At 32.2% G+C, this 19,297-nt stretch overlaps 1 protein-coding gene across 1 annotated transcript in view; it reads left to right on the forward strand.

The window, feature by feature from the left end:
- The first annotated feature begins 650 nt into the window (after positions 1-650).
- The window catches only part of LOC145243418 (protein arginine N-methyltransferase 1-like), a 58,707-nt gene continuing 40,060 nt past the window's right edge, over positions 651-19,297 (forward strand). The window contains exon 1 of the mRNA XM_080106281.1: positions 651-1,680. Coding sequence (XP_079962407.1) covers positions 1,119-1,680 — 562 coding nt within the window. The 5' untranslated portion in view covers positions 651-1,118. The remainder of the gene's footprint in view (positions 1,681-19,297) is intronic.

The raw sequence follows: 19,297 nt of genomic DNA on the forward strand, positions 1-19,297 counted from the left end.
ACAACGTTTTGCCCAATGTAATCTGAGAGAACCTTTTGCATGAACTTTATAGTTGAAGACGAGAACCGTTATCTCGAACTTGAAAGGCTGTATGAAATTTTGAACTGAATCATTTATTTAACCCCTGGTGGTAGATTATTCTCGTTTCATCAGCTAGGAGTATTATCAAAAAAATAAAAATAAATAAAAAGTTTACTTGTAAAGCTAGAACGATCCGGAAATAGAGAATCATTAAATTAAATTTATATCCGAAACTAATCATCTTATTCTACATTCTAAAATAATTGTTTTTTTTTTTTTTTGTTTTTTGTTTTTGTTTTTAAGGATGTTCACACATAACAAAACCTCTTTCTCAACCGTGTAAAAATAATGCCCTTAAATACTAACCCTAAGTCCAGGTGCCTCTCCATCCCCAAAACGCTTCCGAGCCCAATTTGGAGAAGGAGTAATTTTATAAATATACCAAACATTTAATGTTTAAATTAGTCGCAATTGTACTGGATCTTAGTTCGAACCCAATAAATAGCATTTTCGTCTCACACAAATAGAATGGCGATCAATATTTTTTTAAAATATGCGAATCCGATTATATTTATCTTCAAGGGGGATAACTTTAAAGTTTGCTGTCATTTCAAAATGGCGGAAGTGACGTTTGTTTTTCTCCCTATCACTCCCGTTTTTCGTATCGTCCAAAACTCCTAATATAATGCGCACCTGTGCATAACACGCATTTTATTTTGTAATTATCTCAATGTTATTTCACACTGTAAATAGTTCTAGTGTCATTTATAAGCGACTGTATCCTGGCAAAAGGGAGGGAGAAAAAAAAAAAAGGTATAATTGGCATTAGTTATTTATTATTGTTAAAAACATTTTTTTGTTTCGTTTGTTTTGTTTTGCTTCTTTTTTCTAAATTAAAAAATGTTTTTTTTTTCGTTGAAGAAATGATTACTGACTTATTTTTTCTTGTCAAAAGTTATTAATTATGAAAAGGAAATACTAGAGTCAACAATCTCTACGTGCGTCGTTTTCTTTCTTTATTTTATTAAAAAAATTTTGATAAAGTATGTGACATTAAATTTCTTGACCCCCATCTTGTATGAACTTGGCATTCAATAATGTCTTTAATTTCGCAAACCGAAGAACTGAAGAACACCGAGACGTTGGTCGCGAGCGGCGGAACCGGTAAAAGAAGGGCGAGTTATACGGCAGCTTACAAGCTCCAAGTGATCGAAGTTGCAGAGGCGAAAGGAAATCGGGCCGCCGCCAGAGAATTTAGAATTAGCGAAACTAACGTCCGTTTATGGAGAAAAACGAAGAATGCCATCAAATGCCAGCGGAAAACGGCGAAAGCGCCTGGCCGGGGTAGCAAGGTCCACCACCCCGAAATCGAAAAGCAACTGATCCAATACATCAACGAGAGAGGGGCCCAGGGTCACACAGTGAGCATGGTAGAGATACGACTAAAAGCACTTCACATGACTAAAGACTTAGAACCTAACAGCACTTTCAAGGCATCTACGAATTGGTGCTACTTTTTTATGAAAAGACACGGCCTCCCGGTTCGCCGACGAAAGGCTTTTCTCCGTGCAACAAATCTCTCTTCCTCCCCTTCCAGAAACGTGAATCCCGTTTGCGACAAAGACGGGTTTGTCGTTACCCGGGAAATGGATAAAACACGTGAGTATCTATTTACATCTGTGTGGAAGTATCCGCTATAGCATCTGTTGTTTAGATCAAAGTGGCGCATGATGACCGCATGGTTCTGATCAATATTAGGAGACCATGCTCCTTGGCATTACCTCCTTTTTCACCCCCTCTCAGACTATTTTCATACTCGTTCAAAGTGACCCTCTTTTGCAGTGGCGATATTGTAGGGTTTGCTGAACTTCCCAATCCTTGTTTACTTTAAGGTGGCAAACTGTCATATCAAGGGAGATAACTTATATCAACTTACTTTAAACTATCAAAACTAAATTCATTCGAAATAATATACGCGACTAAAATAGGAATAAATCAATAATTTTTCCAATAAAAAAATAAATAAAAAACGCAATTGAGAGGAAGGCTTTTTTAAATTTAGATTGGTAAAGTAAGAGAAATATCACAACTTATTTTTATATTTTTTGTCTACAATTTATTTTTAAAATCTTTTTCAACAATTGATTTTAATTTACAAAATCAAAGATTGCTCATTTATTAGAAAAAGGATGAATAAATAAATATACACCAAATAAATGCTACCAAATGCAAGCTGAGTTACTCGCCTACCTACCTGGATAAGATTTTATGTTTTGACTTATTTTAAAGTGTTTTTTTACTCTACTTAAAAATAAAGGTAATGTAAGCCTGTTGAGTTAGAATTAAACAAAATAATCATAGAAACACAGCCAATAAATGTCACCAATTGTGCGAAAATATAGTGTTCTACAAATATTTTGTTTAATTCTCGATTTTTTTTAGAAATTATCAAGGCTTGATTACGACTCTAATGAGACCATTTTATTTTTCATTCTAACTCTACAAGTTCCGCACTACTTTTAATTGTAAGTAAAAAAAAACACTTTAAAATAAGTGAAACATACGCAACAAAAATTATCCAAGTAGGTAGAAGAGGATGCGCATTGATTATTTGTATTGTTCAGACTACTGTTCTCATCTTGAATGTTATTTTCGCAACGTTTCGGATGATTAGGTTCTTCAGGTGCATCTTGTCAAACTCAAGGAATCTTTCAGTCAATCTTGGGAATCTGTACAGAATTTTGAAATCCATGGAGGTAGCTTGTTTTCGTTCTGTCAGCCATGACCGAGTAGAAGTCTTAAGTAATTTGTAATTGTATTCTTAGTATCGTCTTTATTATTTATTAAAACGCATTTCATTCCCATATCCACGAAAGCCCATATTATCAAAAAAGGGTTGAATTTATATATTTTATTCTCGGTTTGATATTGAGATTTTAGTAGTTCTTTCTGTTGGCATGTTGGCTATACTGCTGAATGGTGGGCCAAGTGTGCTGGCACCACAATGTGACTGGCTTGATGTTCTGAACTGTCTGCGACGTGCTGAACGTTTCTGTTTATAGATAATGCATGGACATAATTGCGAACATACAAAATTGACACATGGATAAGAAAATGGTGACTACTCAACATTATGTTGAGTAGTCACTCTACAATCTACTCTATACATTTATTGTCCCGTTAGGTGTTATCTCTTAAAAAAAAACGTTTACTTGACCATTTCAGATTGACCCCCAACACATTCGCCAACAATCTCTAAACACAATTATATTCCCAAACTCTTTTTGTGATTTGTTATTTCAATAATAGAATGTCTTCTCAGTTTATTGAAATCATAGTGGCTTTCATTCGATCTTAAAATAATTAAGTCGATTAAATCTTTTTGCATTCTTTTTTTTTTTTTTACTGTGTCCAATGTAAAATATAATCTTATATCGACAGTCTGGAAAAAAAAAGCATCTGACATCTTCATATACGCCAGTTATACGTCAAACACAATTTATTTTTCCGCATCGCCATTTGTTTCACTTACATTCTTGACTGTGAATTGGAGGAGATATATCGTATTTTGTTTTATAATAACACTACCATTCTCAATGCATTTTTGCCAAGAATTCAATCATGCATCTCTGCTTCTGACATGCATCCATGACAGGTGGTTTTTACACTGTTAATATCTGCAACAGAGAGATGAAACTTTCTAATCATGAATGTATAAGTTCAGTCATCATAGCAATTCAATTTTCAATCCCATTTGATTCATTCAATCAGAATTAAAAAAAAAAAAAAATAGGAGGCATTCTTTTTGGAACACATTTTGTATGTTGAATGCTGGTGATGTTTGCGAACATGTCATCACTGTGCACTGTTGTGTTGCCTGATGAAAGATTCAGAAAGTTTCTGCCAATCCTTATATCTAGGCACATTTCAGCTTGCATAGCAGTGAAACATGGATCTCCAATAGCTTCAGCATAATGACCATACCATAATCATGTGAATGTGTAGCAAGTTTCACCTCTTCTCCACTTGAAGAGTCTTCAAGAAGAGATAGAATTATTTCTGTTCAGAAGTTACATGACCAAATCAACTTCTATTTTAGGGTCACCTCTGACTCCCAGGTGTCACCCAAATGTTTTCATTCAAATATTGTCATTCATGTGCAACATGAGAAGGAAACAAAATAAAAACACCGATTTCATGTTTTACAGATGTAACAGTACATTGAAGGTGCACTGGTATGGTTACATGTGCATGTTGAAATAGGGATGTAATACTATGGTGATGTGACAGTGGCTAGTATTCGGCAGACTCTGTGACCTATTAGGTTAGAAATTCTTTTTTGCACCCTGAAAAGGAGAAACTAGTGGTTGATTCACCAATCCAGATATGGCAACAATTCTATACATGGGCGAATGGTAGCTTTATAGACATACAAGATACTGGCAGATGTGAGAACTTTTCTAGCCTGGTAGAGGGAACCTATCTTTATGGCAGACTTGACAATATCTTCTATATAATTGGTCCTGCATATGACCTTAAACTATATCCAATGGTGAGGCCCCAGTTTGCGGGCTCTGGGGAGTGTGGAGCCACCCTTTAATTGTCATTGCTCCCAGGTCCACTCTGACCCGGAGTGGTAGTACCTGTTAGGGTCCCAACTATGGGTTAAATAGAAACTACTTGCAAAAAACAAATATATTCTATTAAAAATTTTTTCTTCAAAATCACCGGATTCGGCATTAAATAACCTGAAAAGGGTTGATATGCCATAAAACAACCAACCAACCAGTCTATATAATTATTCCACTTCATCTTGTCTGTTAATATCAAATTGACGAGCTTAAATATTGGGATCTCATGAAAATCTGTGGTTGGAATCCTCCATTTTGGACTGCCATCAGTGGTATCCTTCAAGTTATAAAAGCAAACCTCGATATTGGCAGCAAGATTCTCTCTTATTGGAAGAAATTTCAGCTCCCTGAATAAAACCTATTATTTGTTTATAATATGGAGTTGTCAATTGATTTGAAGAGAAGCTCTTTTATTCCAGCTTGTTGAGGAGTGATACCATGGCTTGTACAGAAACTGGAAATCTATTGATTTTGGACAGGATACGAAACCCAAGACTACATCTGTTGTCTTAATGACCAGGATCGACCTTACAAATTTGATCTAATGCAGATTGCAGCTGCAGTTGCTATTAGATGCAACAACCACTAGATGCAGAAACTGTGTTCATGGAACTTAGATTTAGGAACACATAGGAAGTATGGGAAATTGCTGATAGTTGTAGCTAATTGTGTGTGTGTGTGTTTTCTTTTCTTTTACATCAGATAGTCATCGCTTATCAAGGCCTGGAGGCCACTCAAGGATAAGGGTACCGTAATGGAAATAAACACAGAAAAACAATGCCAAGCAAATATTTCCCATCAACAACAAAGTTAACAGCTGCAACATCACTGAGAAAACAAACCAGATGATAGATTAAGAAATTTTTCTTCCTTGTTTTATCTTGCTTTACTTTGGGTTCTTTTTGGACTAAGAAAATCCTCCCTTTTTATTCAATTGTCAAGTCTAGATTTGGATAAAATCTAGAACTTCCTTAGGCCATGATAAAAGCCAAAGTGTCGAATAGATTGACTGCTAGGGCCTCCGGTTAAAACTAGAGAGCTTTGTTCTTGATACAGATTTTGTTATCAATTGTTTAGGGTGGATAAGTATTTTAATTGAGATAAATTGGAATTACTTTTTGGAGTTTGAATTTGATTTTAAAGTGTGGCACAGTGGGTGAGAGACCTTTTGGGAGAGCCTTTCAGCTTCCCACATTTTGGCTCCTTGCGCCAAACTTGCTCATTTCTCATGGGGAGGCAAGCACATGTCTCAATGAGTGCACATTTTAAAAGGTTGACGTTGTTGGCACACACAGTTTGACAGTTGTTTACGAAACTCAGTTGAGTCAAAATCATCCAAGATCCAAAAGGTCAACCTTGCATGCTGATGTCTGAATTTGAAAAACAAAACATGTGCATTAAAACATATTTCTCTTCCTCTCTCTCTTTCTCTGCTCTTTTTCAATGAAGAAAGAAAGAATTGTTAAAAAAAAAAAAAAAAATGTTAAACATTCGGCACCGAACAAATCAGATCACTGTGACACACACAACGGGTCAGTTTTAATATTCTCCTCCAATGTTAAAATAAAGTTATATTTTTATTAAAAAATGGCTTTTCTTCGCTATTTTTTTTAAGTGTTCAATTTTAAGAGAAGTCCATCATGAAGAATGCCAACAGTGGAAATGCTGCTCGTAAAGCAGCTAGACCCACACTAGCCGACACATAACTGATTATAGCCAATGATGCATCAACCCCTTGATGTAAGGGATGTGCCTATCGTTTCATCATGTCTAACACCCTGGGGAGCTTTGGTGCCATGCCGGGATGGAACAACTGTTCCAGAAACGTCTCTACAACATGGACACACCAAGAAATACTCTTCCGGGAAACGATTGGATCACAAAAGTATGGATTGAGTGGAAACAAATCTGACTGGAGCAAGGATTGGGAATGGGTCCCGTCACTTAGTAGAGTGCATATATCCTGTACACATGTGAAAGTAAGACTTCAGCAGTTCCTTTGTGGTTGTCATGTAATGGCTGTGGGAACACTGGATTCTTGATATCATCGACAGAGCTTACCTCTATGACGCCATCCTGTAAACCATTCGCAGCAAACACTCGACCAGCTATAATAATTACCAGCAATTTCCCTTAGTCTCTGTCTGTGCATAAAACTAAGCAAAAGTTCCATGAGGAGAGTTTTTTTTTTTTTCCCTAGAAGTGTGGAACACAATACCATGGAGCTGCTTTCTGGCTGATTATAACATGGTCGTTTTCAAGTCAAACATGAACAGGTTCTTGACAATCCATCTGCTAAAATAAATTAACTTATCAAATTTCCATTACGGTACCCATTAACCCTTATCCTTGGGTGGCCTCCAGGCCTTGATGAGCGGTGACTATATGATGTAAAAAAAAAAAAAAAAAAAAAAAAAAAAAAAAATCACTGCCACCCTTACATAATGACTATGTTGAGAGCAAATGTGTATTCCCTAGTGTTATCCCCACCATCCTCAAAAAAGAAAAAAACATCTAGGTACAGAGGAGACAGATCATGGAGAAGATTTTCTGAAGATTTCCACAAGATGGCAATGTAGGCTTAAGGGAATCTTTTAGTTTTATCATAGATGTAATGAACCCGAACCTGATTCAATTGATGGAAATAGTCTTTTTAATTTTTTTATGGAGGTCACCACTTATCAAGGCCCGGAAACCACTCAGGGATAAGGGTTATCGCGTGTACAGTAATCAATGGGATAGTGTCGTAGTAATCGTTAGTAATGAAGATTTGATAAAGTGTTTTACTTAAGGGGCGGTTGATCAGGAATTTGTTTATGTTGGACTTGAAGACATCCAAGTTGTAGTCAGATGGGAAACAGGCAAGTGGAAGAGATTTCCACAGGCGTGTAGTTCTAAGAAAGAAGCTTTGTTCATGGAATCTACGTTTTGATTTACGCACAGATAAAGAGTGGAGAAAACTATTGGTCCTGCCAATAATTTTCTCCACTCTTTATCTGTGCCTAAATCAAAATGTAGATTCCATGAAAACCTTGACCTTTGATTTCAAGACGAGTCATAATTATGCAAATAAGGCACTTTTGGCAGTCCAAAATAGTTGTATAAATGGAGTGAGATTTTCAAGATGTTTTTTGGATACCATGTTGCTTGCTTGTGTTTTGAACTGTAGTCAGTTTATTTTTTATTGAAGGAAAGAAGTATTGCTACTGATACTAAGAGTGAACATCTCTGTTGGTGACTTGTCTTGACTCATTGTTACTATCAAATGGGCCGTCTTTGCTTGCGTGTACAATCTAAATGTGAGGAAGGACAAATGCTTGCTGGAATGAGAATATTTATACCTATTGACTACGTGTTTCCAGCTTGCTTTGTAATTCATAAAAGAAGGGGGTTAATAGAAGCTGAGAGAAGGCTTTTTAGTACTCAAAGGATTTAGATCATTGAGTGATAGAGATCAGCATTGAAAATGGTGTTGTTGAAGAAAAGTCGACTATGTGATAAAGATTGAGTGGCAAACATGTTTTTGCATTAAATACAGTGCTAAGAGAGTGAGTAAATCAAATACTCTGTTAGTTACAATCTAAAAGTAATAGTTAGTTATATTTTAGCACTCAAAGGGCTAAGATCATTGAGCGATAAGTATCAATATTGAAACTGATGTTGTTGCAGAATGATCTACTACATGATAAAAATCTAGTGGCAAACACATTGTGGCATTGAATATGGTGTCCTGGAGTAAAGTATATTATATAAAAAAGTTCCATCAACAGGAAATATCTCTCCTTTTTTCTTTCTTACCGTTTTTTTGTCTTCAGGTTTGAATTAGAGAGAAGTATTTCTAAAATTTCCTGCTGGAAAGATGTGTGCTTGGGAAGTATTGTGTTGATTTTGATTGCAGAGAATGCATTTAAAAAATAAATAAAAACAATGTAAATACTATTTGACCCACTTGATTATCAGCAAAATCCCACCCCTACACTGCAGAGTTCCCTAGATTTCATACTCTAATAGCTTATTTCCTCAACTACTTTCTTTTGGAATTCTCTCTCTGTTTCTATGACCGTGCCAACTTTAAATGTTTATGAACATCTTGCTGCCCAACTCCTCATATGTTTCACCTTTGCAAATCTGAGCCTTACAGAAAGACCAAGGGATAAACGGCTATGCCTAGCATGTATCTGCTGCATGGAAACTGGTTGCATGTGGTAGAAAACCTTGACCTTTGATTTCAAGACGAGAGTCATGATTATGCAAATAAGGCACTTTTGATGGTCCAAAATAGTTGTATAAATGGAGTGAGATTTTTATTCAAGGAGATGTTTTTTGGATACCATGTTGCTTGCTTATGTTTTGAACTGTAGTCAGTTTATTTTTTTATTGAAGGAAAGAGAACTATTGCTACTGATACTAAGAGTGAACATCTGTTGCTGGTGAAAAGGAAGAAAATAATTTTGCACAGGCATGCAAATAAGGCGTTTACAAATGGACACGAGTATTACACAGGGGAGAGGTTTAGCAAAGTATTGAATCCAAAAGCCACGAAAGAAATAAAATTCCACGGATAAAACCCCAGTATGACTAGCCACATGAACTTTCTTGGACCCTTTACATTTGATCACCCCAAATTATGGGAAAAATGGATTTAATGGTTCAACCATTACCAGACAGTGTCTGAGCTAGATGAGAAGCTAATACCGTGTCAGGTAGACACTCTAATATACTATATGGGTTATAAAGCAGAAAACTTTATCACTACATTCAAGATTTCAACTGAGGAAGCTCAAAACGGCCATGTCAAAGTTAAACGACCACTTTAAAGGCAACACAAGTGTAATATATAAACTGACCAGGTTCAACCAGAGATGTCAAGAAGGTGAGTCTGATGATTCTTTTCTCATGGGTCTCCATGTGCTGGCTAAAGGCTGCAATTTTACAGATATACATAAGGCATTAATTCGACAAAATTATAAAAAAATATTGTACTTAAAACCTTTGTGCTTCCCAAAATTCATCAAAATTATACCTGATGTCTCCCCTCCGTGCACACATGAACATGAACTTTTAAATTATAGCAGGATATGGTCTGATAAAAAATTTTCAAAAACTACCTGGTGATGATACCTGGTGAACCAAGTGCAAGAGAGATATGAACAAACAATCGCACTTAAAAGGCTGGTAGAGTCTTGGAAAGATCTCTCTATTGGAGTCTCTGAAATCCAAAGAAAAAAAAAATGAATTGCGCTTAACTAGATAGTTAGAATTCTAAAAAGGTATCTCGGTTGAAGTCTCTGGTGAATGCTTGGAATCCAGTAGAATGCCTCGTCCCCAGCAAAAACAAATGACAAAAACAAACAAAAGTTGCACTATATATTTCATTATTTATTTGTTTATTTATTTTTTGTGCAATAATGTTTATTTAAAGTTTTATTATCATAAGCGTTTCTAGATAATTTTTTTCTGACAATATTCTATACAACTAGAGAAGCTGTGTGTCCGTCCCCCTCCCCCCCCCGTCCGGGTGTGTCCGGCCACCGAATATTTGGATGTAGTAAGCCTTTGACTATGATAGGAAATTTGAAAACATTAAATGTATTGTATTATTAAGAGAAGACAATCATCCTGAAAATGATGAGTTACTTCCCCTTAAACAAATAAAAAATAAAGGTAATTTTTTTTTTCATACTATCTTAATTATGTGAAATTCGAAACGGTTATTTATTGAAAACATCTGGAAAAATTCTTTAATCATATTCAATTTTGTAATGATTTACAAATTAAAATATTTTCATTTAATCAAATAGTATAGCATTTAAAAACTTTTCCACCCCTATCTTCTATATATACCTATAAAGTTGGGTTTTTTCTTGCTCTGAAATTGATGTTAAGAGCCTTCTTTTTCTACTTAAAAATTATTAAAACAAACTTTTTAAAATACTCGGTCATGAATATGCGAGCGACTACATGAATGTTAACTAATATGCATATTCCTTTAAAAAACGCGCATTGATTAATTTATTTATTGCGGACTATTATCCTCATCTTTATTAGTTGCTGTTTCACAACGTTTCGGTCAACTATTCCTCTGGCCTTCGTCAGGTGGTAACCACAACGGATAGGAACTTCGAATCTCCTAACTGCATTCTCAGCAATCACTGCCATCCATAGTTGTTGTCTTCTCACCGTGTTTTGGCCAAGTAAGCCTCTGGCCGGTTTTGGGTAGGATTGAAACTGCTATCTTCAGACAATGCTCATCTGGAACCGTAGAGATTCAACGTCTGTATCAACTGCGCCACGGGCCCTGAAGGGCGATCAAGGTTGATTTTTTTTTTTTTTTTTTTTTTTTTTTTTTAATCTTATAAATCCATGTTTATTTATTATCTGATCTTCCATGGTCGGGTCCGTACCGAATGGTATATATATTATTTTAATTGGAATTCATTATTGAGATGAGTATTATTCATAATACTCATCTCAATAATGAATTTCAATTAAAATAATATATAGCGCATTGATTATTTATTCATTTTTATCATTTCTTATAAGATGATTGGTTTCATTTCATTATTACATTGAATTCTATGTATGCAATGTTTCTATTTCTGCATAATTGTGTAGAATCTAAGATGAAAACGTTTTAGCAAACACACACACACACACAATATATATATACTAGTTCGCAGCCCAGCATTACCCGATCATACAATATACTTAAACATATTTTTAATTTATGCAGCCTGCATATGTATTATAGAATCGATCCGCTATTAAATATTATATATTACGAGGAATAATGTGCCCGGTGGAGTAATTCGCAAAAAAAAAAATAAATAAAATAATGATGACATCGTTCATCAAATTCCATCTGTGTTTGTTTACAATATCACATCAGCTGATATTTGGACTTGACAATGAATGTCCTGGAAAAGTTATTTCTGAGTAATGCTTAGTTTTAAAATATGCAAACAAAGAAATGATTTGCAGCGATTTTTATATGGTACTCCTTCTTTTATCGTAAATTGAGCTCATTAATAAGAAAAAAATTAAAATAAAATGGTGAGGTACACCCAGGCTTCATCAGAGGATCATTCGATCTGTAGTCGAATGCTTTACCACTAAACCATATTTTCAGATTATAATATTTTTATTTTTTTTGTTTTTTTTTTAAATAAAATTTCAGCAAATCTTTTCTTATCTGCCTTGTCGGTGTAACGTAAAATATTCCCCTGTAAAAATTATTCTTTTTTTTATCTATAAGAGAGAAAAGTTGATTTATTCAATTGTTGATGCTTATCAGATGAATTTCTGTACAAAACATATCTAAGAGCACTGCCAGACATATAAATTAGCTTTGTGTGAAATTTGCAAAAGTTAGGCTCAGCCGTTTCGGAACCTATAAGGGACTAACACGCACACACAAAGTGACTTTTATATAATAGTAGAGATATATATTTATAATTAAACAATAATTATTTTTTATACTTACAGACACTTATGCACAGGAATGAAAAGAATGAAGAACTATTAAATACCAAATCTGAGTGACTATATTAGAGACTAGAGTGTTCGAACGAACAGAGGTCATGAACATTGCATAAACACTATTTAGTTATTCCACAGACAGTGCCCATCGTTAAGTATTCTTAAAGGAGCTTGATAATTATAATTAAACAATAATTATTCTTTTTACCTACATACACTAGGGTTTCATGCTTACATTATCGTCAGTGTAGGGTCATGAGATTCATATCCAGCCACAAAGCCATCTTTTTTGCTCTATTTGCTAAGCCTTTACCTTGGGGCTACCAAGCAATTGCGACAATGAAGAGAATTAAGAACTATTAAAAGTGACCTTGTGTGTGTGTGTGTCTTTACCAAACTCTTCTCTGAATATTTGGTTTACAGAGTTGAAATTTTATATATAGGGTATATAAACTTATATATTTTATATATAGGGTATATAAACTTTCGATTTAGTTTTTAGCTGGCAAAAATTGATGCTGAGGGGTCAAAATTGAAAACAAAACATTTGACCTTGACAGGGTAAGTCAAATAAAACATTACTCCTGCTGTTACTTTTGCACATACGCAAAATTAAAAATCCATAGCTCGAAATCACTTAATTTCTAATTTTTCATATACATCTCTGGGTAGCTCAGATGCTAACAGCATCGGAGAGATAAATAACGACTAAGGATGGAACGCTAAACGTTCTGGTTCTAATTCTAGCAGATGATACCTAAATCATATTTTTTTATGATTTTTATATATATTGGATAATAATCAATAGAAAATTGGCTCTATAATAATAAATATGAAATCTGCTAACTAAAATATAATATTTATGCGTATTTTACAACCGGGCAATGCCGGGCAGTCTGCTAGTATATAATCATGTACCAGGCGCTGTATATAAAAGGATATTGACACCTCCCTGCAGGAAGTGCAAAAAAAGAAAAAAAAAAATCATCATATCCTCTGACTAGGATATGTATGTGGCTGGAGTTTTTGTGAATTTGATATTCTCCAGAAACTTCTTCCTTTGGAGAAAACTGATTTAACTCACCTTGGATGAATGTTGCTTCATTATAAAAGAGATAAGATGTTGCTATTGTGTAAACTTGAATTAACTTAAAATAAGGTGTTTTCATCTCGCTATTTTTAGTGCGAGAAATGGGCCCAACTTTTGCATTTATTTATTTAGATAATGAGAATCATAACTTTAATGATTTTCTATTCTAAAAATGTTTCCTCGTTTCATAAGGAAATTAATGATTTGTTTTAGATATAATGATTAAAATGTTTCAAATATTATAATACTATTATACTAGCAAGACCCATGTCCCAGCATTGCCTGGGGGGAAAATAGAAAAGAATAATTTAACTTGAAAAAAATAAGTATTATTAGTATATCCAGCTAACTTTTTACTTTTATTTATATTTTGACTTTTTCAATCCAAGATATATTAATACATTCTGTTATATAGACATGTTTTCTCAGTTTAGAAGGATTACTACTTCACTGACCTAAGATAGAAAAGATAGCATCAAAGATATTTCAAAGACCCCAGAAAATAAGTAAAACTTGTGGTCTATACGGGTTGACTTTCAATATGGCATCTGTAAACAAATTAAAAAAAATTTTTTTTGATAGAGGGTAACATTTTGTATTATTTGGAATCCGTAAACTACTGTTCTCATCTAGAGTGTCATTTTCACAATGTTTAATCGATGTAACCTCCGACCTTCATGTATATCTTGTCGAACTCGAGTATGTTTCTGTTGAACTCTAAAATTTGAACAGAATTTTGAACAGAACCCTTTATTTATGTTCTGTCCGCCATGACTGGATAGAGATCTTAAGTGATTCGCAATTGTATTTTTCAGTCGGCCACTGAGAACTGAACCTTCAACCTTCAGGAGAATATCACTTTTATAATTGATTTTTCAAAGTATTTTAGCCACTGCACTACAGGTCCTTGTAGACAGTTTTAGGACTCATTTTGAGATGAGAATAGTAATCTGCAGATTCAAGATAATACAAATAACCAATCCTCATCACAAAAATTCAGAAATGTGTAAAAAATTTTTAAAGAAAACTGGAATGGAGGGGGAATATTAAATATTTATTAATGTAGGGTGTGTTTTTTATTTACAAAACTTTTCAATAAACAAACGCAGAGATCATCGCTAAGTATCCTAAATTCTTGTTTCAAAATTTTCTAACTAATATACCTTTTAACTAATGAAATTTGATAATGCTCTTAAAGCATTTCATGTTCGTATATACATTGTCACTTTTCACACTGACATAAATAAATGAGACCGTCCAATAAGCTAAGATGTTGATTGGTAATTTAGTGATTTATCTGATGATACAAAGTAAGGTATAAAAATTTAATTTAAATTGAATCAAAAAATTACCTTGGATTTATTTTATGTAATGTACATTCTGTTGCACTTTTAAAAAAAATCATTGAAAATTTTATATCTATATAATTAATTGCTAGATGAAAGATAATGTTTTTAAATTGCAACAAAATGTACAAATTAAATTTTATACCTTACTTTGTAAAATTTATGAAAGTGCACTTTGAAGATAAATAAATTTCAAATTAAATCTTGTACCTTTATTTTTAAAGATTATAGTAAAAACATTTTGTTTAACAATTTTCATGCCTTGGATGAAATGCTTTTCTAACTTGTATCTTATATTTTTAAGATTATATTTTAAAACTCTCCTTCTCTCTATTTCAGTTTGTATTTCTCCTCACACCACAACTCATTTTTTGCAAGTCCCTCTTTGTAATACAGGTCTGAATGAGAAAATCAGAATTTTTTTAACAAAACCTTTTAAAATAACTTTTTTAGATTAAATTTTTTTAAACTTCTTTCAGAATAGAAAATCTTTAAAATTTAATAAGGAACATATTTCATATAGGTTTCATTAACAAATATTTAGTACATAACGAGAAAAATAGATTAAAATTTCAAAAAGACGGCATAACTGGTTATGGTCAATAGTAGTCCTCGCCAGCGAAAGTCTTTGTCTTTATTTAAATCATTTTATGTCCTGCTCTTTGGCGCGAGGACTAATTAATGCGTGTGCATTATGCTTACATCTTTTTTCTTCCGAGTGATTGACATTTAATTGTTATGACATTCCATTAATTGTAATAAATAATTTTATCAAAAATTCTTCATAAGTTTTGGTTTCAGTTTCGATTATAGCTGATGGCACTGAAGTCATATATTTTTTCTTTTTATAAATAATTTTACCAAGACTTCATAAGTTTTGGTTTTCGATTATAACTCGTTTATTTTTATATATATATATATATATATATATATATATATATATATATATATATATATATATATATATATATACATTTTTTTTTTTTTTTCTTCATAAATTTTGATTTCTGTTTCGATTCAAGCTGATGTACCCAAGTCATAAGGATATATTTTTTTTATTTTTGAAATCACAACTTTATAATATATAAGAAACAATAGAAAATTGACTCTATAATAATATATACGAAATCTGCATAAATTAAAATCTCATATTTAAGCGGATTTTACAACCAGGCTATGTTGAGCGTCCCTGCTAGCTTAAATAAATACTTTTGCAGTTTTAACAAAAGAGCTACAATATCAGGGCATCTCCGTTTATGCTGAACATCCACAGAATGTCAACATCAATATATTACATATGAAAGAGTCTGCTGTGGAATTTCCAGAGGTCCTGTTAGTTGATTTAAATAATATTTAGCGGACAATGACCATTCTTTGTATGCAAAAGAAAAAAGTTATTTCTTTTTTCTCAATAGTATTGACCTTTAGAGATATTTGTTATTTCAAAAGGAATATTATTTTTAACAATCTATATATCTATAAAAGTGAAAGTGTTTGTGCGTGTGTCTATTTCCCTACGCAATAGCTGTTAATTTTCAATTTACAGACTCGAAATTTGATATACAGGGTACTGAGATTTGGGAAAATTTTTGCAATCCGTTTTCGGCCAGAAATTTGGCTGTTGAGGGGTCAAAGTTCAACGATTTGACATTTGAAAACTCTACCAAACTCCTCCGACAATTTTGGGTCTAAACACTTGAAATTTTATATATAGGTTCCTTGGACATGGATCTAACTTAATAACTTGATTTGAGCCCAAAACAATAAATTTTAAGGGGTCATAATAGGGGTCAAAGTTTAAAAAAAAGTTGACCGCCTTTTTTATTTTTTTGCTCAACATACACCTCCAAACACCTGGGCAACGCCGGGCAGAAATGCTAGTAAATTATACAAATAGAAATCACAATGGATTTTCGATGGGGTTTCTTAAGTTGAATTTAATGAAGAATTGATCCCATTTAATGCTTGACATTTGGAAACAAAAAAAAAACAAAAAAACATTCAAGTTGATGTGACAGAACAAATTAAACAGAATAGTTGAAGGGTAGATTTATTATCCATCCCCCCCTTTTTTTTTTCAATAAGACCCCCCCCCTCTCCCTCACAAGATGAGCAACTTTACACTTATATTATTTTTTATGTTCATTGTAAAACCGTGTAATATCCAGAGAATTGTCTGATTGTCTATATAGCATTGCTAACTCTTGACTAACAATTCTCATAAAAATAAAAAAAAATAACCGGCTCGCCTTAAGCCTTTTTTCATTCGGTGATTCGGTATGCATGTTTCTGTAACAGCTCACCTGTCACTTTTTTTTTATAAGTTCTTCCAGACCGAATTGTAAGAATAGAATCTCTTAGCAAGCATCTTAATATACTTGCCAGAAATTCCTTCTCTTTTTAAACAATGACTTTCCGCTGCAATATTAACTTACATTCAAAAATCTTTTCTCTTTTTGCGCGCGCGCACACACACACACACACACACACACACACACACACACACACACACACACACACATTGTTTTTATATATATATAGTGTTCTTTATAATAAAATGCTTAATATTTAAAAACAAAAGTCTTTTTAATTGCTAGAATATAGCAAAATTATTGTATGTATATGATGTATAAAATATTATTGTAGATGAACACCCTTTACTACCCCCCCCCTCTCTAAAAGACAAAACAAAGAAGAAAAAATTAGATTTTACTTTTTTGTAGACAATTATGTGTGACCACCCTGAAAAACTTGATGGAAAGAAGAAAAAAAAATTATTTTAGAATTAGAGTGTGGGATCAGTTTCACATATAAACTAATAAAATGCTTGGCTAAAAATGGGGGATCAGTTTTTGCATTCTAGTGTTTTTAGAGCAGTTGATAAATTGTCCTTTATTTTCTATAGGAAATAAATCCTGTGTGTGTATGTGTGTGTGTGTTTTTTTTTTTTGTTTTTGTTTTTAAGGGGGTCTATTTTTTAGGAAATTAGCTGTGGTGTTACGACCTTGCCAATTGAACTAAATCTACAAATGTATTGAAAGCGATGTATCTTTTAATTCATGAATAGGTGGTCAACCGGTTAGCATATATTGACTTCATAACCCTTCTTTCATATAGACGGAACGATTCCTTAGACATAAAAAGTTATAATTGCAAATAGACGAAAAAAATAAAAATAAATAAATAAAATAAACAAAAAATAAAAAAAATAAATAAATAAACAAATAAAATAAACAAAAAATAAAAAAAAATAAACAAATAAAATAAATAAAAATAAATAAATAAATAAATAAAATAAACAAAAAATAAACAAAATAAATAAATAAATAAAATAAACAAAAAATAAAAAAAAATAAATAAATAAACAAATAAAATAAACAAAAAATAAAAATAAATAAATAAATAAACAAATAAAATAAACAAAAAATAAAAATAAATAAATAAATAAAATAAACAAAAAATAAAAAAAAATAAAAAATAAATAAATAAATAAAATAAACAAAAAATAAAAAAAAATAAACAAATAAAATAAACAAAAAATAAAAAATAAAAAATAAACAAATAAAATAAACAAATAAAATAAACAAAAAATAAAAAAAAATAAATAAATAAACAAATAAGATAAACAAAAAATAAAAAAAATAAGCATTGATAATTTCATAAGAATGCAGTATTTACAAAGTACCAGAAGAATGTTTAACAATGAAATAAAAACATTTTTGTTAAGAAAATAAAATTACTAATAAAAATTTACTGTAATTATTAAAAAAAAAAATTAAATATAAAAACAATTTCTTTTTTTTGTTGGTGGGTTTTTATCAAGGTTTGAATTATTTTGGTATGCTTTTATCTAATAGGCTTTTTTTCTAGTCACTGCTATAATTCCTCCTCTTCCTAAAAAATACCATTCTACTTTTTTTTTTTTCTTATTTGTGAAAACGCTGAAAATTTTTTTTAAGTATTTAGAATGGGGAATCAGTTTCACACATACATTTAACGTAAAATGAGCTCCCATTTCTAAGACATTCTAAGGTTTTAGAGCAGTTAACCAAGAAATGTTATTTTGCTCTCGGAATTAAATTCTGTGCATTTATCTATATATTTATATTGTTTTCTAAAGAGTAACATTATTATTTAGAACTCCTTCTTAGCAAGGAAAGGTGTTTTGTTAACTATTCTGTTCCTCCATTTTTGCATACCAATTGTTGACTATTTTTAATAGTTTATGAAAAAATTCAATTAGCATGTTGTCAACTGACAACAAACTAAGAACTAAGGCAAACCAGCTTTGTTTTAAAAGAGAAATTAATCTTTAGTTGTCTTACAAGTGTTAATCAATTACAAGGAAAATATTTAGGAAAAAAATTAGATCTATTTATGTAATACACGCAACCACAACGATTGTATGGTTTATGTTTGCAAAAATATGTGAACATTACCGACAATTTTGCCCATTCACAATTATAACTTTTTTGTATCTCGGAAATCGCTCTTTTTACATACATTAATAATTTGAAAAGAAGGAATAAATCACCAATTAAATACTTAGAAATTTCAAACGAATCGAAATCTGTAATTGTATAGGAATTGGGAGAAAAAAATTTGGAATCGTCCCATCACTAATATTTTATAAGTTGTTTATTTACTGTTATTAATAAGTAGATTAGGAGGACAAAATGTTTTCTCTACAGCCTCTATTTTTCATAAGAGACGTTACTAGTCTCTCTACT

The sequence above is a fragment of the Euprymna scolopes genome, chromosome 22 (assembly GCF_053919585.1).
Source record: "Euprymna scolopes isolate OS-2025 chromosome 22, ASM5391958v1, whole genome shotgun sequence".
Lineage (NCBI taxonomy): Eukaryota > Metazoa > Mollusca > Cephalopoda > Sepiida > Sepiolidae > Euprymna > Euprymna scolopes.